This window comes from Pelmatolapia mariae, linkage group LG7 (genome assembly GCF_036321145.2).
Source record: "Pelmatolapia mariae isolate MD_Pm_ZW linkage group LG7, Pm_UMD_F_2, whole genome shotgun sequence".
In the NCBI taxonomy this organism is placed as follows: Eukaryota; Metazoa; Chordata; class Actinopteri; order Cichliformes; family Cichlidae; genus Pelmatolapia; species Pelmatolapia mariae.
Window position 1 is genome coordinate 9,558,860 of NC_086233.1, and position 16,451 is coordinate 9,575,310.

The window sequence follows — 16,451 nt, forward strand, 5'->3', positions numbered from 1 at the left end:
ATAAGCACAAGCTGCAAGCTAAATAGTTTTACCTTTAGTATAATAGCATTTCCTTACATTTTATATTGCTTAGATAGTGTGCACTTTCTTAGCTTTGGAGATAATACAAAGATTTTGATTATTCTGAAAGGGCATTAATGGCTGATAACATCATTGAATCAATAAAGTAGCCCATCACAACCAGAAGTATGCCCCATTATTTTAAATTAAGCACAAATCATGGCAACTGAAGGAACAAGATTCTATTTTAAGATTTTAACAAATTCAGAATTCTGAGTAGATTTATTACAACCTCATTATGTAGTATTTAGAACTAAAAGAAAACATTTACACCTATTCAACTATGTTCATGAAGACTATGATACAAAGAGCTCCTAATGTTTATCTAAAGTTTTAGTTATTTGTTTTGTGATCAGCTTCTGGCTTGAGGGTATTTGTCCTTTTGTCCAGTGGTCCAAATTGATCTTTAACATTACAATCATAATTCACCATGACCAACCTCTGTGGAGTTATACTGGCTGGTTAGAGATGAACATAATCAAATCTCTAATGTGGCCCGACCAATAGTGACAGAACTCAGTAGTGGAAACTTCTGTTGGTTGCACCGTGGAACATTTTATTGTATTTTCATTATACACCACACTGTAACACAGATTACATAATTTTAATAAAAAGATAACTGAAATGATCAACATCACTGTCGCAAAAGATCTGTGAAACTTGTGCTTATAATAGGAACTTCTCAGATTTATCACTTTGTATGAGTTATTGATTTTTGACTATTTTTTTACTTCTTTGTAAGGAAGAATAAATGAAGACCAGTGCCCCCACCCCCACCACGCACCGCCCACACACCCACACACACGCACACAAACAGTGGAATGCAAAGGAGTAGTGCCTCTAGGCTAAGGATGTTAATAGAGATTGATCTGTTCAGGGTAAAATTAGAAAATAGTGCACATTACTCTCAAATAGTCATTAGAGAACGGACTCATGTGTTTTGCTTTTTGAGATAACTAATGGGGATTGTTTATATAACATATAATTATTTACAGTTAAAAGAAAAGAAAAAAAGGAAATGCTGTAAGAACCTAAATGTTTATGTGAGAGGTACAGAGCTTTATCAGTGGGGCAGATTATTCTATTCTATTTTGGAAAATAATATAAGTTTAATATGAGTCTAAACTTATATTATTTTACAAGTTAATACAAGTTTATTTTAGGAGAAATTTGGCAGGAAAGCATAGATCAGTTTGTATTGACACTGAGTCTTCATCAGAATCTAGCAAACCTACAGCCATTTCAGATTGAATACCAGCCCTACTATGTTTATATTTTATATATTTATATTTTCTATTTTATTCCAACAGAGTCGTTATGGAGCACACAGCAGTGGTGCTCCATAACGCCCACAATTTCTTTGTAGGGCGTTTCTATTCTATTCTATTCTATTCTATTCTATTCTATTCTATTCTATTCTATTCTCTGTGGCAATGAACCAACACCTGAAGCAAGATATTTAACCCCTAGATGGTGTTGTAATCAATTGGGAGCTTCCAATACTCTGGAAAATACTGGATTTAAATCCTCCAGAAGCAGAAAAAAACTCTAAAATATTCCCTTAAAAACATGATGACAACAGAAAAAAATAAGAATTTAATGAAAATATTGTTCCCAATTCTGTTCATCTGGATGTAGCGTTTTCAGTGGGACAAATGTTTCATCACTCATCCAAGTGACTTCTTCACTCCCTGAAGTCGCATGAAAATATTGTTGTTATGTAATTATGTAATGTTATGTAATTTGCCTAGACACACCCTTCAATGGAAATTTTATATAATTTCTGTATATGATGAACATAAATCCATCTTAAACTGGCTGACTGGGATATACTGGATATCTGACGCTAACTTTGTCTCTTGTTTGACCTCTGTTTGTAGTGTCCCCTGCTGCCGAAAGGCTGCGCCACATACTGGGAGAGGATGATAGCACTCCAACACCAACAATATTCACTGAGATGGATACATTACAGCAGGAGGGTGGTGAATTAGAGTGGAAAGAGTCTGCAAGGTACGCACATACACACAGTAAGGTAACAATTTCTTGAATTCGGGAATTAAAACTTAATTTGCCCTCCTTGTTGTAGATGGGTGAAGTTTGAGGAGAAGGTGGAGGAGGGAGGAGAAAGATGGAGCAAGCCTCATGTTTCCACACTCACCCTCCATAGTCTGTTTGAGCTGAGAACCTGCCTGCAGACAGGAAGTATTCTGCTCGACCTAGAAGGCTACTCACTGCCACAGATCGTGGGTGAGTCATACAGAATATAAATATCTATATCTATATAGATATATAGATTTAATTTGTTGATATTCTAAAAATATTCTTATTTTATTCTTGATAATCCCATATTGTTTAACTAATCTGTCAGAAAAGTCTTTACCTTCCATTATATGTTCCAAGTATTTCATTCGTTTCTCAGAATCAGCATCAGAATACTTTATTAATCCCTAAGGAAATTTACAACTCCACACTGGGAAGTTTATCATATTATTGTTCTGTAGTATATCAGGATTGTTCCAAATATGTGTACGTTCCCATGGTATTAGTGAAGACTCATTTAATTTAATTCACTCTAGAAAGATTGGGACCTAGTTCAGTCTTTTATGCCGTGATTGCAGATGCCGTGCAGCGCGTCCGCCTCCCCTGCAGCAGCTCTGCAGACCTTGCCCCGCCACATACCCCTATCGCCCGACTGAGGCCGGGTAGCCATCTGGCCAAACGCACAGAACCCCACCACGTACTGGCGTCTGGTGGAGACGGGTGACATTCTCAGAGATTTGACCGACTGAGTCCCATAGCGAGGCTTTTACTGCAGCAAGTGTTTCCACTTCCTGATGGCTGAATTTCAGCGATTCCCTCAGGGATTTAAATTCTCGGTGTAAAATCTCCATTAAGGACAACCTTGCGTTGAAGCGGGACAATCGCTTATCGATTTAATTCAGGATGTTGGCAAAGTCTTTGCCGGCCAGCGATGTTGTACCAGGGGGGTCAGCTGGGTGACTTGGAGGATGGCATCTCATTCTTGGTTAGGGAAGATGTGCTCTGGGCCTTGGAGATCTTGGAGAGTGTTCAAATTCTCATTGACGTCCTCCAGCATGTTGGAAACGATTAAGCAGATATGGATAGTTATTTGTCAAAAGTTTGGTATACTTTGGTATAATTGAAGGTTAAAAAAATGTTTGTTTAATTCTGAGCTACCACTCAGTTCTGACCTACCATTCTATTTTTTCTGCCAAGTCTCTGGAAGTCTCACTTACAGTATTTCCTTTCTGTGACTTACCTTTACGTCACTTCTGTCACTTACCTCTCCTTCCGTCACTCCATTTTTAGTCTTCATCCATTTGATGAACATGGATGTTTTTCTTATATGTTTTCTTTCTTATCTTATCCTGGCTTAATTCCAGTTTCTTCAAGGCTCTGCCTGTTCAGAGCCTAACCACAGTTCAGAAGTCTGGTGTATTCCTTGGCCATTTGGGCTCCTGGTTCGCTTCTAGCTACAATTAGAAGGGACGCAACTTCTTGATTCCCCTTTTCATTTTCATGAAAATGCCCCATACTGCTGGGGCACTGGCAATACAGGGGTACAGCATAAGGTACAGGACGTGCCTTGTGAAATCTTGGTTATGCGTTGTCCTCCAGTATATAATATTTTTCAGAGTGCCAATTCCTTCTTTGAACATCTGAGCGTGTTTTATTAAGTATCTGTTTCAGTCTTTGAGCCACAAAATGTACACTCAGGCCTCATGCCAGTCTCATTGACTTAATTTATTTCAAGTTGAGGTGGATGTGTTTCAACCAGTCACGCCCAAATAATGGCACACCTCATTGCCAGTTTGTTATGTTCTCTTATATAACTTAACAATGTAGCTTGCCATCACCAGTGTGTGAATGTGTGTGTGAATGGGTGGATGACTGAACATGTCCTTAGGGGTCCTTAGGGACTAAATAAAGCGCTATACAAATACAGGTCATTTGCCATTTTACCATTTAACTACTTAGACACATTGCAAACCTTTTAGTCAAATGTGACTTACTTTATTAAACATGTTGTGGTAGAGCATAGGCAGATCATCTGCACATGCACCACTTTTGGTATTGTTCTGCGAAGAACATAAAATAGTACCACTAAGCAATGTATTGCTATTGCTAAATACATAACACACTGTATTCCTCCTTTTGAAGGCTGATGTGCAGATATCCTCTCTGACCCACAGACATCATGACCCATGCCTCTGAAGCCGTTATTTCACAACCCCTGAGGTGGCAGCCTGGTGGGCCTCTAGGATGACCTTCTGCTGCTCCTACATCAGTTTCCGATGCACCCCCGTGTTTATATATCCCAATTTCTTGGCTGGTGCCTCCCTTGATGTGGGTTTGGAAGGCTTTGCTTCTTTATCTCGAGGTTTTGTCTCTGTAGCAGTGATTTCCCCAGCTGAATTTTTGGGTTGACATCCGGTTGGCTGCACACCTTCTCTTGGCTGTAGCTGTTGTCTACCACATTTCTGGGACTTAATGTTGAAAGGTCTCTGATCTGGATCTGGGTAACGGCACCAAATGTTGAATTTTGACCAGGCACCCCGAATACAGGGAAGTCTGGAACTGACTCTCTGTTTAAAGAGTCTCTGATTCTTTAAATATTACCCACTAGGCATAAAAAAACTTAGATGGAGCCAGGGGTGAGACTTGCCAAGCTCTAACTGCTTCTCAGTCTTTAAGATATTGATATTGATCCTGTGTTTGGCCAGGTGGCCTTGCAGTCAAACCCGAGCCCTCTCAGTCACACTAGTTATCAGATTTATCTTCTCTATTTATGTACATTTGATAACTAAGTAAGTTAGAATTCAGTGGTCTTGAAAAATACTGTCTTACAAGGGGTTAAAAGGGAATGTCCACAATCGCCACGCTTCATGTATTTGTATGTACATTTCACCTCTTAACATTCACCAGATAACTGGCAGACAGTTAAATGGTTTCAATTTGTCACACACTAAAAAGTATGGATTCAGAAAGTGGATTATGTTGAATTTTAAATAAGTTATAAGAGTGATAAGCAGTGATAAGGTTTCCAGTTGGATATACCAAATTGATGAGAAGATGTGAGTATAATGTTAACATATTAACTGGGCTGGAATCTTTCTGTTTCAGAGGAGATTGTGGAACAACAGATAGCTGATGGTCTCATTCCTCCTGATCTTAAGGAGAAGATTATATTTGTGTTGCTCAGGAAGCATCGTCATCAGACCAAGAAGCCAATCCACCGCTCTCTGGCAGACATGGGAAAATCATCCAATACTGCGTCTAGTAAGCATGTGTATTCTGTGTGTATGCCTTTTTATGTACCAATTAGTAGTTATGAAAGAAAGTGATCTAACCTTCTAATCAACTCCTGACAACCTTTGTTTTCTCCACCATGTTGCTCACTACCTGTTTCACCTTCCCTCACAAAATCACTGCTGTTGCTGCTGCTCTGTCAGGCCGTAGTCCTCAGGTTAATCTGAGTCGTAGCACTAGTTCAGCTTCTGGGATCCACCGCTCCACAGAAGACCTACGTTCTCGGCAGTCAAGCAGCCTTGGCCGCCTGCGTGAGTCACACAAACACACACATGTAATACATGCACCACTACACAAGGATACATAAGTTAACAAGATTGACTTTTACTTCTAAATAGGTTCTCATTGGTGTATTAGTACACCATGAAATTCGAGTACTGAGAACTTGTTAGTATTTCCAGTTGGTGGCCAGATTTTAAATTCTTAGCTCTTCCTTTCTTAATATCTATGCTTTTCATCTTTTTTTTTGATGAGAAAAATTATCCCAGCCAACTCCCAGCTGTTGCATGATTTCAACACCTGCGATGGCTTTGTGTGTGTGTATATATGTATATATGTGAAATGTGTTAAGCATAAAGTGTGTTTACTTGAGAGATTATTGGTCCTATTGTGTGCACCTTTGCTGATTTCTTATGTGCAGCCATCTGCGTGAAAGGGATTAGTAAAGGATTTGTGTAGTATGTTCTTATTATTTTGCTTTGATTGTATTTGTTCCCAAATCTCCTTGGGGAAAAAAGAGAAGCAAATAATTAAAATATAATCCCCAACAGAAAAGGCTGTTCATGATTAAGTTCACGCTCTTTCTGTTGCTCAAAGGACCATTTATTGGGGTTTATTTACAATTTTCACTAAATGAAACAAAATGTCCTTGATGGGAACATCACTCAAACATTAAAACCTATTTTCCTTTTATTTTTATCTAATCCAAAAGGTCTCATTTGCTCCATTTACAGATCATGCTCAGAGTAGAAGCATGAATGATATTTCAGACACACCAAGCACTGATCAGGTAACTTATTTTTCAATATTTTACATGTGTGCTACTCTCTATTTTTTTTATCTACATGTGTCTCTTACATGTTTGTTCATGCTATACATCAGGGTCATTCTATATAAAATCATTCAAATATGGAAACAATCTGAAAAAGCTTTTTGACTCACTGTTGTACTTTAAGGAGTCTATAACTCCAAGTTTTGGATACTTTCATTAAATAAAGCTATTGCATATTACATGACTGTTTTTAAGGAGGTCAGGTGGGAGGAGCTGATATATGCAAAGTATGACAGAACAGAGAAGGCATTGGTGATAAGAATACGATATTAAATCTGAAATAGGAGAGCTAAGGAGGAGGTGCTTGCAAGGGCACAGCAATTATAGGCATGCTACAGCCAAATGGATGCCAGCCGGGATTGTGGAACTAACCCGGTCCTTCTGAACTAACACTAAGCTCATAATTTGCTCATTTACAAATTCAAAATTTGTGAACCTGCATGAGGTTCATAAAGAGTTGTAGAGTGCCATTTAGCTTTAACCCATCCTTGGTGTGTTGTTGAGTTACAGCAGGCAACTTTTTTTCTTTTCAATTGAAAAGATTGAAAACAAAGGCTATTTTACACTCTGCTTAGCTGAAACCAACATTACCCAGAGCAGCTGGTGATCATAAGCATTTAAATCTAATGAGTTCCAACATGATAGGTGTTATATTGAGAAATAAGGCTGCCATAGAGCTTAGAAAGAGAGGTAGCATTTTTATTAGCAAAGAAAACTATTAAATTAGGAGGACTGGAGTTGGAGATACCTGATCTCCACAGACAGGAGCCCAACACAAAGCTACTCAAGAACTCAAATAACTGAACATCAACAGGTAAAAAAACTGATGGACATTTAGGCTTGAAACCTGTTGTCACGGGTGGGGTGCAAAGAGTGAGAGGACCGTAATGCAGAGCCAAGATAGTTTAACAAAAAGTGAGCTATTAATTTGGCCGACAAAGTGGTATAAAGTGCAAAACATGAAGAACAGAAGAAATATATAACGTCAAATTACAAAACTGGGTGTGAACCAGGAGACACCAGGGAAAAAGTGAGCTGACACTCTGATCAGGGACAAAGAGAGACTCAGACAACAGATACACATAGGAGGGTGATTAGGAAAGTGGAGACGGCAGGGGAAAATTAGGAGTAACAGGTGAGGCAAAACTGCATATAATGCACAGGAGACACCGGCCCCCAAAATAGAACAGAAGCATAACCACTGAAACGGAGACAAAAACACACAAACTTGACATAGACGAAAGGTAAAGAGAGACATCACTGGCTGCACAAGGAGACATAAAAGGCCGAAACACAGGAAATAGTCAAAGGAAGTGGGAAGGGAAATAAAAGAGAACATATATAAGCATGAATAGACTAAACAGAAGGGAACTGACAAAGGAGGAGGGGAACATAGAAAGTGACAGATTTTAACAGAGCACAAGGTACACAAAACAAGGCACTGGCAAAATAAGACTGGAAGTATAGAATGCAGAGAGGCAACCTTGACACACAGAAAGAGAAACAACCACAGAGACAAGACTGACTACACAAGAAGGCACAGGCAACACAGGGGAGCATGATAGAAAAAATTAAAGAACAAAACCAATCTGAAAACTATATAACCAAACTAAGAGCCTGAAATATAAATACTAAGTGTGAATGCAAGACCCATACACGACAATATTTTATTTACTGCTTCAGTCCATGCATGTTATCTAGGGGTAGCTTTTCAGCTGCTCAGAAGCCATGTTGCCTCACTTGTGCTCTGTACTCTGTATCCTCCACACATGCCTCCTTTCAGTACCTGACATATTACTGAAATAGGGAGAAAAAATAGAAACAGCTGTGGCGTCCAGCCTCCTGTAATCACTGCCCTTGAAACCGCTGTCCAACCCCTCCCCTCAAATGAGCAACCAACCACACCCTCACTACAATAAGCATAGTGAAATTACAACTATAGTAAGAACCAAAACTTGGAACAAAATCTTAACTTCAGAATATTAAATGAACCAGGATCAAAAGTACAAACACATAAACACCACTAGACCCAGGACCATGACAACTGTAGAGTCACTATCGTGATCAATTTGATATATATTTGATTTCAAGTCAATTTTACTGTTTTATTGTACAGTTTCCAATCAAAACAACAGTTGCCTCAAGGCGATTTATATAGTAAGGTAGACCCTAAAATAATAAAATTGATGGTTACATGTTTTGTGTGAGAGTAAATGTGCTGAGAGTAAAGGTGCTGCTGAGAAAGTTAGGTGCCTCCATCTTGCTGTTTAGATTCAAAACCACATAACAAACCCTCAAGTTATATCTGGTGGCAGCAGTAGGATTATTACCTTGGTTGCTCTATATTTGGTAGTGATGGGTGAAGCAAGGCTTCCTGAAACAATGAAACAGAAAAAGTGAAAAAGGGGAAGGAGGGTGGGGCATGAAAATGGGAATGAACAGAAAGAAAGACAGAAGGCATCCCCTAGAAGCAGTAATAACTAATTACAAAGGACAAAGACTTCTGCAGTAATATAACCGGTACACAGGTTAGCAAAGATCAGTAGCCCATGGCCTTAATAATGTGGTCGAGGATTCCATAGAGTGTTGTGGATGAGCTTGAAAAATTAGGAAGGAATGGTGGGAAAAGAGGTCAAAGGAAATTTTGGACAATGAAAGACCTTGATAGATAAATGAGGGGAACCCTTGATCAGGTAGCGATTTGGCTTGACTCTGAACTGAAGCTCTGACAGTGACGCATGGCGGGATTTTAAGATTTGAGGTAATGGCTTGACGGCTCATAAACGCTTACATGAGCTTGTCTTGATGTAGAAAATGGAGAGGAGGTGACTGACTGGTTAGTTTACTCTGGGTAAAGTAGCAATAACTACGGTGCTGACTTCTGAAATGAACAGAGGTGACATTAAGCAGTTTTGCTGTGTGAGGTGGCTGGGAGGTGAGGTATGTGTTTAGTTTTTTTTTTTACATTTATGTTACCATTTTGGTTTTTAATGAAAAACTTTAGAGAATACAGAACTATCAGAAGTAATAAATCCTATAATCGAAACAGCTTTGAAAACATTAACTGCAAGCATTATTGTTCTTATGAATGTGGGTGTATATAAGCAGATTTCTGAAATCTCTGCTCAAAACAGAACAGCAGTGAAAATACCACCACTGTTGCTTTTTATTTGTGTCTCAATAAGCAATGACTTGATTTGTTAAAATGCATGCTCATTAAACAGCTGCAATAAAGTATGAAAGGCACAGTGGGAAAGTGTACAGACTGTTTACATCCCCAAAGGTGGATTTTATTCCACCAGAGATACAAACTGGGGCTGTCACCATTCCCCATCTGTGGCTTAGGAGACAGAGGATAATTCATTACAAACAAAAGCACGGTAAGAGCAGTGCCCTGCGCGCTCTGCTACATGCTAACCCACACAGACTGGCTCTTCCCAGTCTCTTCCTCATTGATGCCCGTTCTCCAACAAAATAGACTAGCTTTGGCTGGGGATCATCTCATGCAGGATGGACAGCTGTGTGGCGATTGTTATCCAAACCTGGCTAAATAACAACATCCTGGATGCCGCGTTGGAGATAGAAGGGTGTTTCTGTTCTGGGCAGATGGGACTACAGTTTGGATTAAATGGTGGAGGTCTGGCACTATACATAAAAAACTCCTGGTCAACAGCTATGAGCACATTATTGAGCACATTATTGGTGCATACTACTATCCTGACCTAGAATACTTGGCAGCAAAATGCAAACCATTTAAAATGGTTAGGGAGTTCTGCTCCATCCCGGTCATGGCTGAGGGTTAGTTCTGTACAGATGCTGTCCTTCCCACAAAGACTACCAAGATTTTTGCCCAAATAAGAAACCTTGGTTGGACAGTGCAGTGTGGTCCAGGCTCAAAGCTCAAGATACTGCCTACAGCTCAAGTGATAGGCTGGCTTATACCAGGGCCTGGAAAGAACTGAAAAAAGAAATTTAGCAGGCAAAGTACATGCACAAACAGCGCATTGAGGAGAACTTCCACAATAACAACCCACAAAATATGTGGAGATGCATCAGGAGTATAACAGATTGTTAATGCAGTAACTTTAAGGTTGGACAACTGTCTGACACCTTGAGCAGTTTCTTTGCACCCTTTGACTCACCCAGCAGCAGAGACACTGTACATTTCCTCTGGCTAGAGCAGAAGGCTTTGTCAACTTTCACAAAGTATGTGGTCTGTCCCACCAGGAGGGAGTGAATTTTGTTTTAAACCCCTTATAGTCCCACACGTGGGAAATTTTGTAGTCCTCTGCATTTAACCCATTCACTCAGTGAAGCAGTGGGCAGCTACCAATCCAGCACCCGGGGAGCAGTGTGTAGAGATTAGAGATGGTACCTTGACGGTACCTCAGGGTAGCCGTTCGGCTACCCTTCCGATCATGGGGTGACCACTCTACCTACGGAGCTATCCCTACCAAGATCTATTGTATACTAATGTCAAGGGCACATACAGTTCCTCCTCCCTCCCCCAACTGGGTAGGTCAGATCATAACCTGATTCACGCTATGTGCCTACTGTGAAGACGGAGCCTGTGACCACTAGAGATATTAGGAGGTCGGAGGAGGAGGCCTTAGTGGAGCTACAGGGCTGTTGTGAGGTGACAGACTGGGAGACGCTCTGTGAAACTCATGGTGAGGACATCAGTGGGCTTACTAAGTGTATCACTAACTACAGCTCAGACTGTCCATTGTTACCCAAATAACAAGCCTTGGGTGACATTGAAGTACTCCTGAATGTCAAGAAGAGGGCCTTCAGAGTGGGCAATAAAGAGGAGGTGAGAATAGTTCAGGCGTTAATCAAGATCATAAAGGTAAAGACAATTACAGGAGAAAGCTGGAGCGGAAACTCCAGCTGAACAGCATGATAGAGGTGTGGGGTGGCATGAAGACAATCACTGGATTCAGGCCATCAAGCAGCAAGGGAGCTGGGGAAGGTGAGGACAGAGTTAATGAATGTTGAATGTGTTTTTCACCAGATTTGACACTGCAGTGAATGCTCACCCCCCTACAGCCTTACCTTCAAGGTTCAAGGTTCTTTATTTGTCACATGCATAGTTATACAAGTATAACACACAGTGAAATGTATCCTGACACGCTCCTCGACATGTGCAAAAAAAAAAGGGGGGGGGGGGGTAGAGGAAGAACATTATATATATATATATATGTATATATATATATATATATATATATATATATATATATATATATATATATATATATATATATATATGTTCTGTAGTCAGCCTGCAATCCACAGCCACACCACTCTCTCTCCCTCCCTTTCCGCATTGCACCGTTGTCTCCTGTAAAAGTCCTGACACCCTTTCCCCATCTGTCACTATCACTCACGGCCAGGTTCAGAGACAAATAGGAAGACTCCGCTCAGGTGGGTCTGCTGGCCCAGACAGGATAAGTCCCCATGTCCTCAGTCCTATGCTCCCTAGCTTTGTGTCTTTCATAAACTACTCATTCATTATGGATTGTTGATTATCTGACAAGAAGACCACAATAGCGGTCATTAGTGAGGGTGGTGAGATGGAATACCGAGCTGTGATTGACTGCTAAGTGACAAAGACCAAAGAATTGATTGTGGACTTTAGGAGGACCAGGAAACCCTTGACCTCTGTTTCAATCTAGGGGGTCGATGTGGACATTGTACAGGACTATAAATACCTCGGAGTACACATAGAAAATAAAATGGACCGGGTAAAAACACATATGCACTCTACAGGAAGGGCCAGAGTCATCAGCATCTGTTGGACAATGCTCAGGATTGTTTAAGAGTCTGTTGTGGACAGTGCCATCCTCTATGCTATTGCATGATGTAGCAGCAGGTTACGGGTTGCAGACGCCAACACACTCAATAAACTGATTCGCAAGGCCAGTAATGTTGTGGGGACAGAGCTGTACTCCCTTAGGGTGGTGTTGGAGAGGCGGATGCTGTCCAATCCATGATGTTGTTCAATAATGACAATGCTGGATAATACCTCCCACCTACTCCATGACGTGCTGGCCAGTCACAGGAGCACATTCGGTGAGAAACTGAGATTACCCAAATGCACCACTGAACGACACAGGAAGTCATTCCTGCCTGTGGCTATCTCCCTGTACAACTCCTCCATCTAATGCACAGTACGCACTGCAGTAGCTACACCCTTTTGCACATGCTCTACAGTCAAATGAAAAAGTTTCACAGGTTAGAGTTAAATGTCAATAATATATATTTCACCTCTGTAATATTCTTGATATTTAAATTGAGCTGCTTGTATATATATTAGAGCTATCTCTTATATTTTGTAAACTTTGTAATATATTGTATTATTTAATCAATTTAGTCTGTTACTGTTATTGTCTTGGAGCAACTGTAACCCACATAATTCTGTGCATTACAGTTGATTCTGATTCATGATTCTGATTCTGAACCCTGACAAGGCACACCTGTAAAATGAAAACCATTTCAGGTGACTAAAAGATGAGAATGGTGAAGCTCATTGAGAGAAGGCAAAGGGTTTGTAGCACTGTCAACAAAGCAAAGTGTGGCTACTTAATATAAGACATATTTATCCATTTTTTCCATTTTTTCTTTGCTACATAATTCCACATATCAGCACTGGTACAGATGTGTCTGCTGGGCATACTTTCTGTTTAGGACAAAGCAGAGTGTACTCAAGAGTTGTCAGTGATAACATAGTTATTGAAACAACAAGAAAATAAGGCAGGCTATGCAAGTCATAAGACACCCAGACTGTAGAAGCTCAGGTAAAGTAACTACAAGTTTAACTTGGCTATTTTGCTCAGATAAAGCAGACATGAACTCAGATGACGCAGACAAGTCATGTTTTTGCTACCTTTCCGTGTGTCTTTCTTAAGGCTGTGCATTCCAGTACACTACTGCACAACTAGAGCGTGATTAGGCCAGACAAACCACATGTACTAACTAGACTCCCTTTCCCTGACCTTTTCCCTGAATGACTCAAACTAATATTACCTCCTGCAGCTGAGCTTAACCAAACCCCTCTACAACACCATAACAACTGAAAGAAGGAGAATAATAAGTGAACTGTGTACAGTATGACTGCCAAAGGCAACTAAAACTCTGGAATGTGTGAGGTGGCTTTGAAATGTGTCGTTCATAGTTTCTTAGTGTCAAGAAGTTAGGAGCAGCATTAGCAGATTATGAAGAGATTTTAGTTTAAGCAACACCATTCCAAGACCAAGTGTTTCTGCTTTAGAATAAACTACTGTAATCACAGAGAAAGAAGAGTAAACAACAGGGTTTCAGTGCTGGAGCTGTTCCAGCGGTCATCATAGGGAATGTGAGGCAGTTGAACAGTAATACGCATGAATTCTGTTAGCTAATTAGGACCACGGTGAGTTTAATTTTATGCGCTTGCTATAGAAATGTGAAGGGGTTATACCAGTCTAAATCTGGTCTAGTTCAGGACACGTTACTCTGAAGGAACACTTCTCTTAATTTTAACTATTAGCCATGGCAATGCATCTATGTTACTTCCCAAGAAACTTTTCAGTGCTGTTGCTGGTGGAATTTAGTTTAAGCCAACACACAGTTTAGAATTCCTTCATCAGCTGATGCAGAAGTAATCCAAATGAGTGTGGCTGTGGTGAATGGCTGTGGATGATTTTATCAGTGGATTCTGACCATCCTCTGTACCCATATAAAGTCCAAATCTTATGTATCAACAATGCTGTCACAAGGCCAGATACAAAAACTTTTACAATCTCATACCAAAATTTCTGCATTTATTTTAAGCTCCTTATTGTATTATATTTAGATTTTGATTTAATGCTTCACTTTTTTGTATTTTGTTCAGTTGAGCTCCTTCTTTAGTGTTTTTTTTCTACTTCTCTGAGCTATTTTTATTTTGTGATTTTATTAATTTTTTTTGAGCTAAGTTGTTTTTTGATTTTTTTTTTGGTGCTGTAACATTGTTATTTTCCAACATTTGGGACAGATAAAGTACTTTTCATTCTCCTTCATTATCATCTTCTTATTGGTGTTGTCTCAAGTGAAAATGGTAAATGCTCAAGGGGATAGAGGAAACTCTAGGACTCAGCCTCTATAGATCCTGGATGTTTACATCTGTGTACCATATTATCATATTACTTGTTCAAATCTGTCCCAAGAAATTTCATTGCAGGAGGACCACAGGACACTATCTGCCAAAATGTTTTATTGAGGAGTTCCCTCAATAAAAAAGAAGTCAATAAGAAAGTTTTTTGAGCTTTGTTGTTGTCCAGCTGCTGTTGCATTTTGTTTAACTTAGCTCATGCAACCTGATTAGCTACTGACAGACATGATTAAGCAAGCTGATTATGATATGCATAAGCAGCTATAAAATGTCAGCTATGTTGAAACACATCTTACACTCCTGCATTTATCCCAAAGGTTTCATTTCTTTGCATTATTCTTTCGTTTGACAGCTTAAGAATAAGTTCATGAAGAAGATACCCCGTGATGCTGAAGCATCCAATGTCCTGATTGGTGAAGTTGATTTTCTGGATAAACCCTTTGTCTCCTTTGTACGCTTGGCTCAAGCTACAACTCTGGGGGGGCTTACTGAGGTTCCTGTACCAACCAGGTAGGTTCTTTCAGCTTCACTGTCAGCTGGGTGTGTCTTTGAATTGATCAATTTATCAACATTTTCCCCCTCTGGCAGATTTCTCTTCATTCTTCTGGGTCCTCATGGCAAAACCAAATCCTACAACGAGATTGGCAGAGCTATTGCTACACTCATGGTGGATGATGTAAGTGACTAGCACTAACCCAACAGGATATGCATGCATCAAATATATTTTATGAGTTATCTCTTTTTCTTTTTTTCAGTTGTTTAGCGATGTTGCCTATAAGGCAAGGGACCGTGAAGACTTGATTGCAGGTGTTGATGAGTTTCTGGATGAAGTGATTGTCCTTCCTCCAGGAGAATGGGACCCCAAGATCCGTATTGAACCACCCAAAAAGGTTCCATCTGCAGAAACGAGGCATGTGCTTTTAATAACGTTTTAATTTTGATCTCAGATATATTACTGTTGGGTTTTATTTTAGCTAAATGCCAAATAGGAAGGTTGCTAACCAGTCCAAACAATACCCCTAATCCTAGATTGGGTGCCAGTGATCTGGTGCATGTTAGGAATGTCCACTTCTTCATGCTCTCTCAAAGCCCTTTCTTTAGATAAAGCAGCTTAATTATTTGTACATTAAAAACCATCATGGACTTTAAAAAAATAATATGTATAATGACAGTATGTCAAAACTGGAGATTTAACATTCCAGAGTTGAATTAAAACCTGCTTTCTCTATCACATTTATCCCAGAAAGTCAGTGCTGAACTTGAATGAGCTGGGTCAGGTGAATGGTTTAGCTGGCGGAGCAGCTGGAGGTGAAGATGAGGAGCTTCCAGCCCCACATGAGTTGGGAGAGGAGCTGAAATTCACTGGGAGGTATATAACTGAAAAGGATTATACCACTCCAGTTACAGTATGTTTAATTCTGCATTTCTAAATGAGCACTCTACTCTGTTTAAACAGGATTGGTGGTGGATTATGGCTGGATATCAAAAGGAAGATCCCATGGTATTGCAGTGATATTTATGATGGTTTCCATATCCAGTCCATCTCTGCTGTGTTATTCATCTACCTAGGCTGCATCACCAATGCTATCACCTTTGGAGGACTACTAGGGGATGCTACTGACAATTACCAGGTCAGAGAGCTGCAAAGTAATACATAGCACATAGCACAAAACTTGACATATCATTATCTGTTCCCTATTTTTCTCATAGGGAGTGATGGAGAGTTTTCTTGGCACTGCTTTAGCAGGAAGTGTCTTTTGCTTGTTTGGAGGACAGCCTCTCATCATTTTGAGTTCAACTGGGCCCATTCTCATCTTTGAAAAACTGCTTTATGAGTTCAGCAAGTAAGATGCACAAGAACACAGTTGAATTCTATATAAA

The 16,451-nt window shown here is 39.9% G+C and overlaps 1 protein-coding gene across 16 annotated transcripts in view; it reads left to right on the forward strand.

The window, feature by feature from the left end:
* The window catches only part of slc4a5b (solute carrier family 4 member 5b), a 57,925-nt gene that overhangs the window by 13,582 nt on the left and 27,892 nt on the right, over window positions 1-16,451 (forward strand). For 14 of the 16 annotated variants that reach the window (XR_010094296.1, XR_010094297.1, XR_010094299.1 and 11 more), the window contains 11 exons: window positions 1,941-2,070; window positions 2,147-2,307; window positions 5,206-5,361; window positions 5,535-5,642; window positions 6,345-6,400; window positions 14,923-15,080; window positions 15,159-15,246; window positions 15,326-15,484; window positions 15,818-15,939; window positions 16,027-16,201; window positions 16,281-16,414. Coding sequence is in view for 12 of the 16 variants with exons in the window: in XM_063477803.1 (XP_063333873.1) it covers window positions 1,941-2,070; window positions 2,147-2,307; window positions 5,206-5,361; window positions 5,535-5,642; window positions 6,345-6,400; window positions 14,923-15,080; window positions 15,159-15,246; window positions 15,326-15,484; window positions 15,818-15,939; window positions 16,027-16,201; window positions 16,281-16,414 (1,447 nt within the window). In the remaining 4 variants the exon portion in view is untranslated. The remainder of the gene's footprint in view (window positions 1-1,940; window positions 2,071-2,146; window positions 2,308-5,205; window positions 5,362-5,534; window positions 5,643-6,344; window positions 6,401-14,922; window positions 15,081-15,158; window positions 15,247-15,325; window positions 15,485-15,817; window positions 15,940-16,026; window positions 16,202-16,280; window positions 16,415-16,451) is intronic. The other 2 variants (XM_063477813.1, XM_063477806.1) reach the window with 1 other exon arrangement.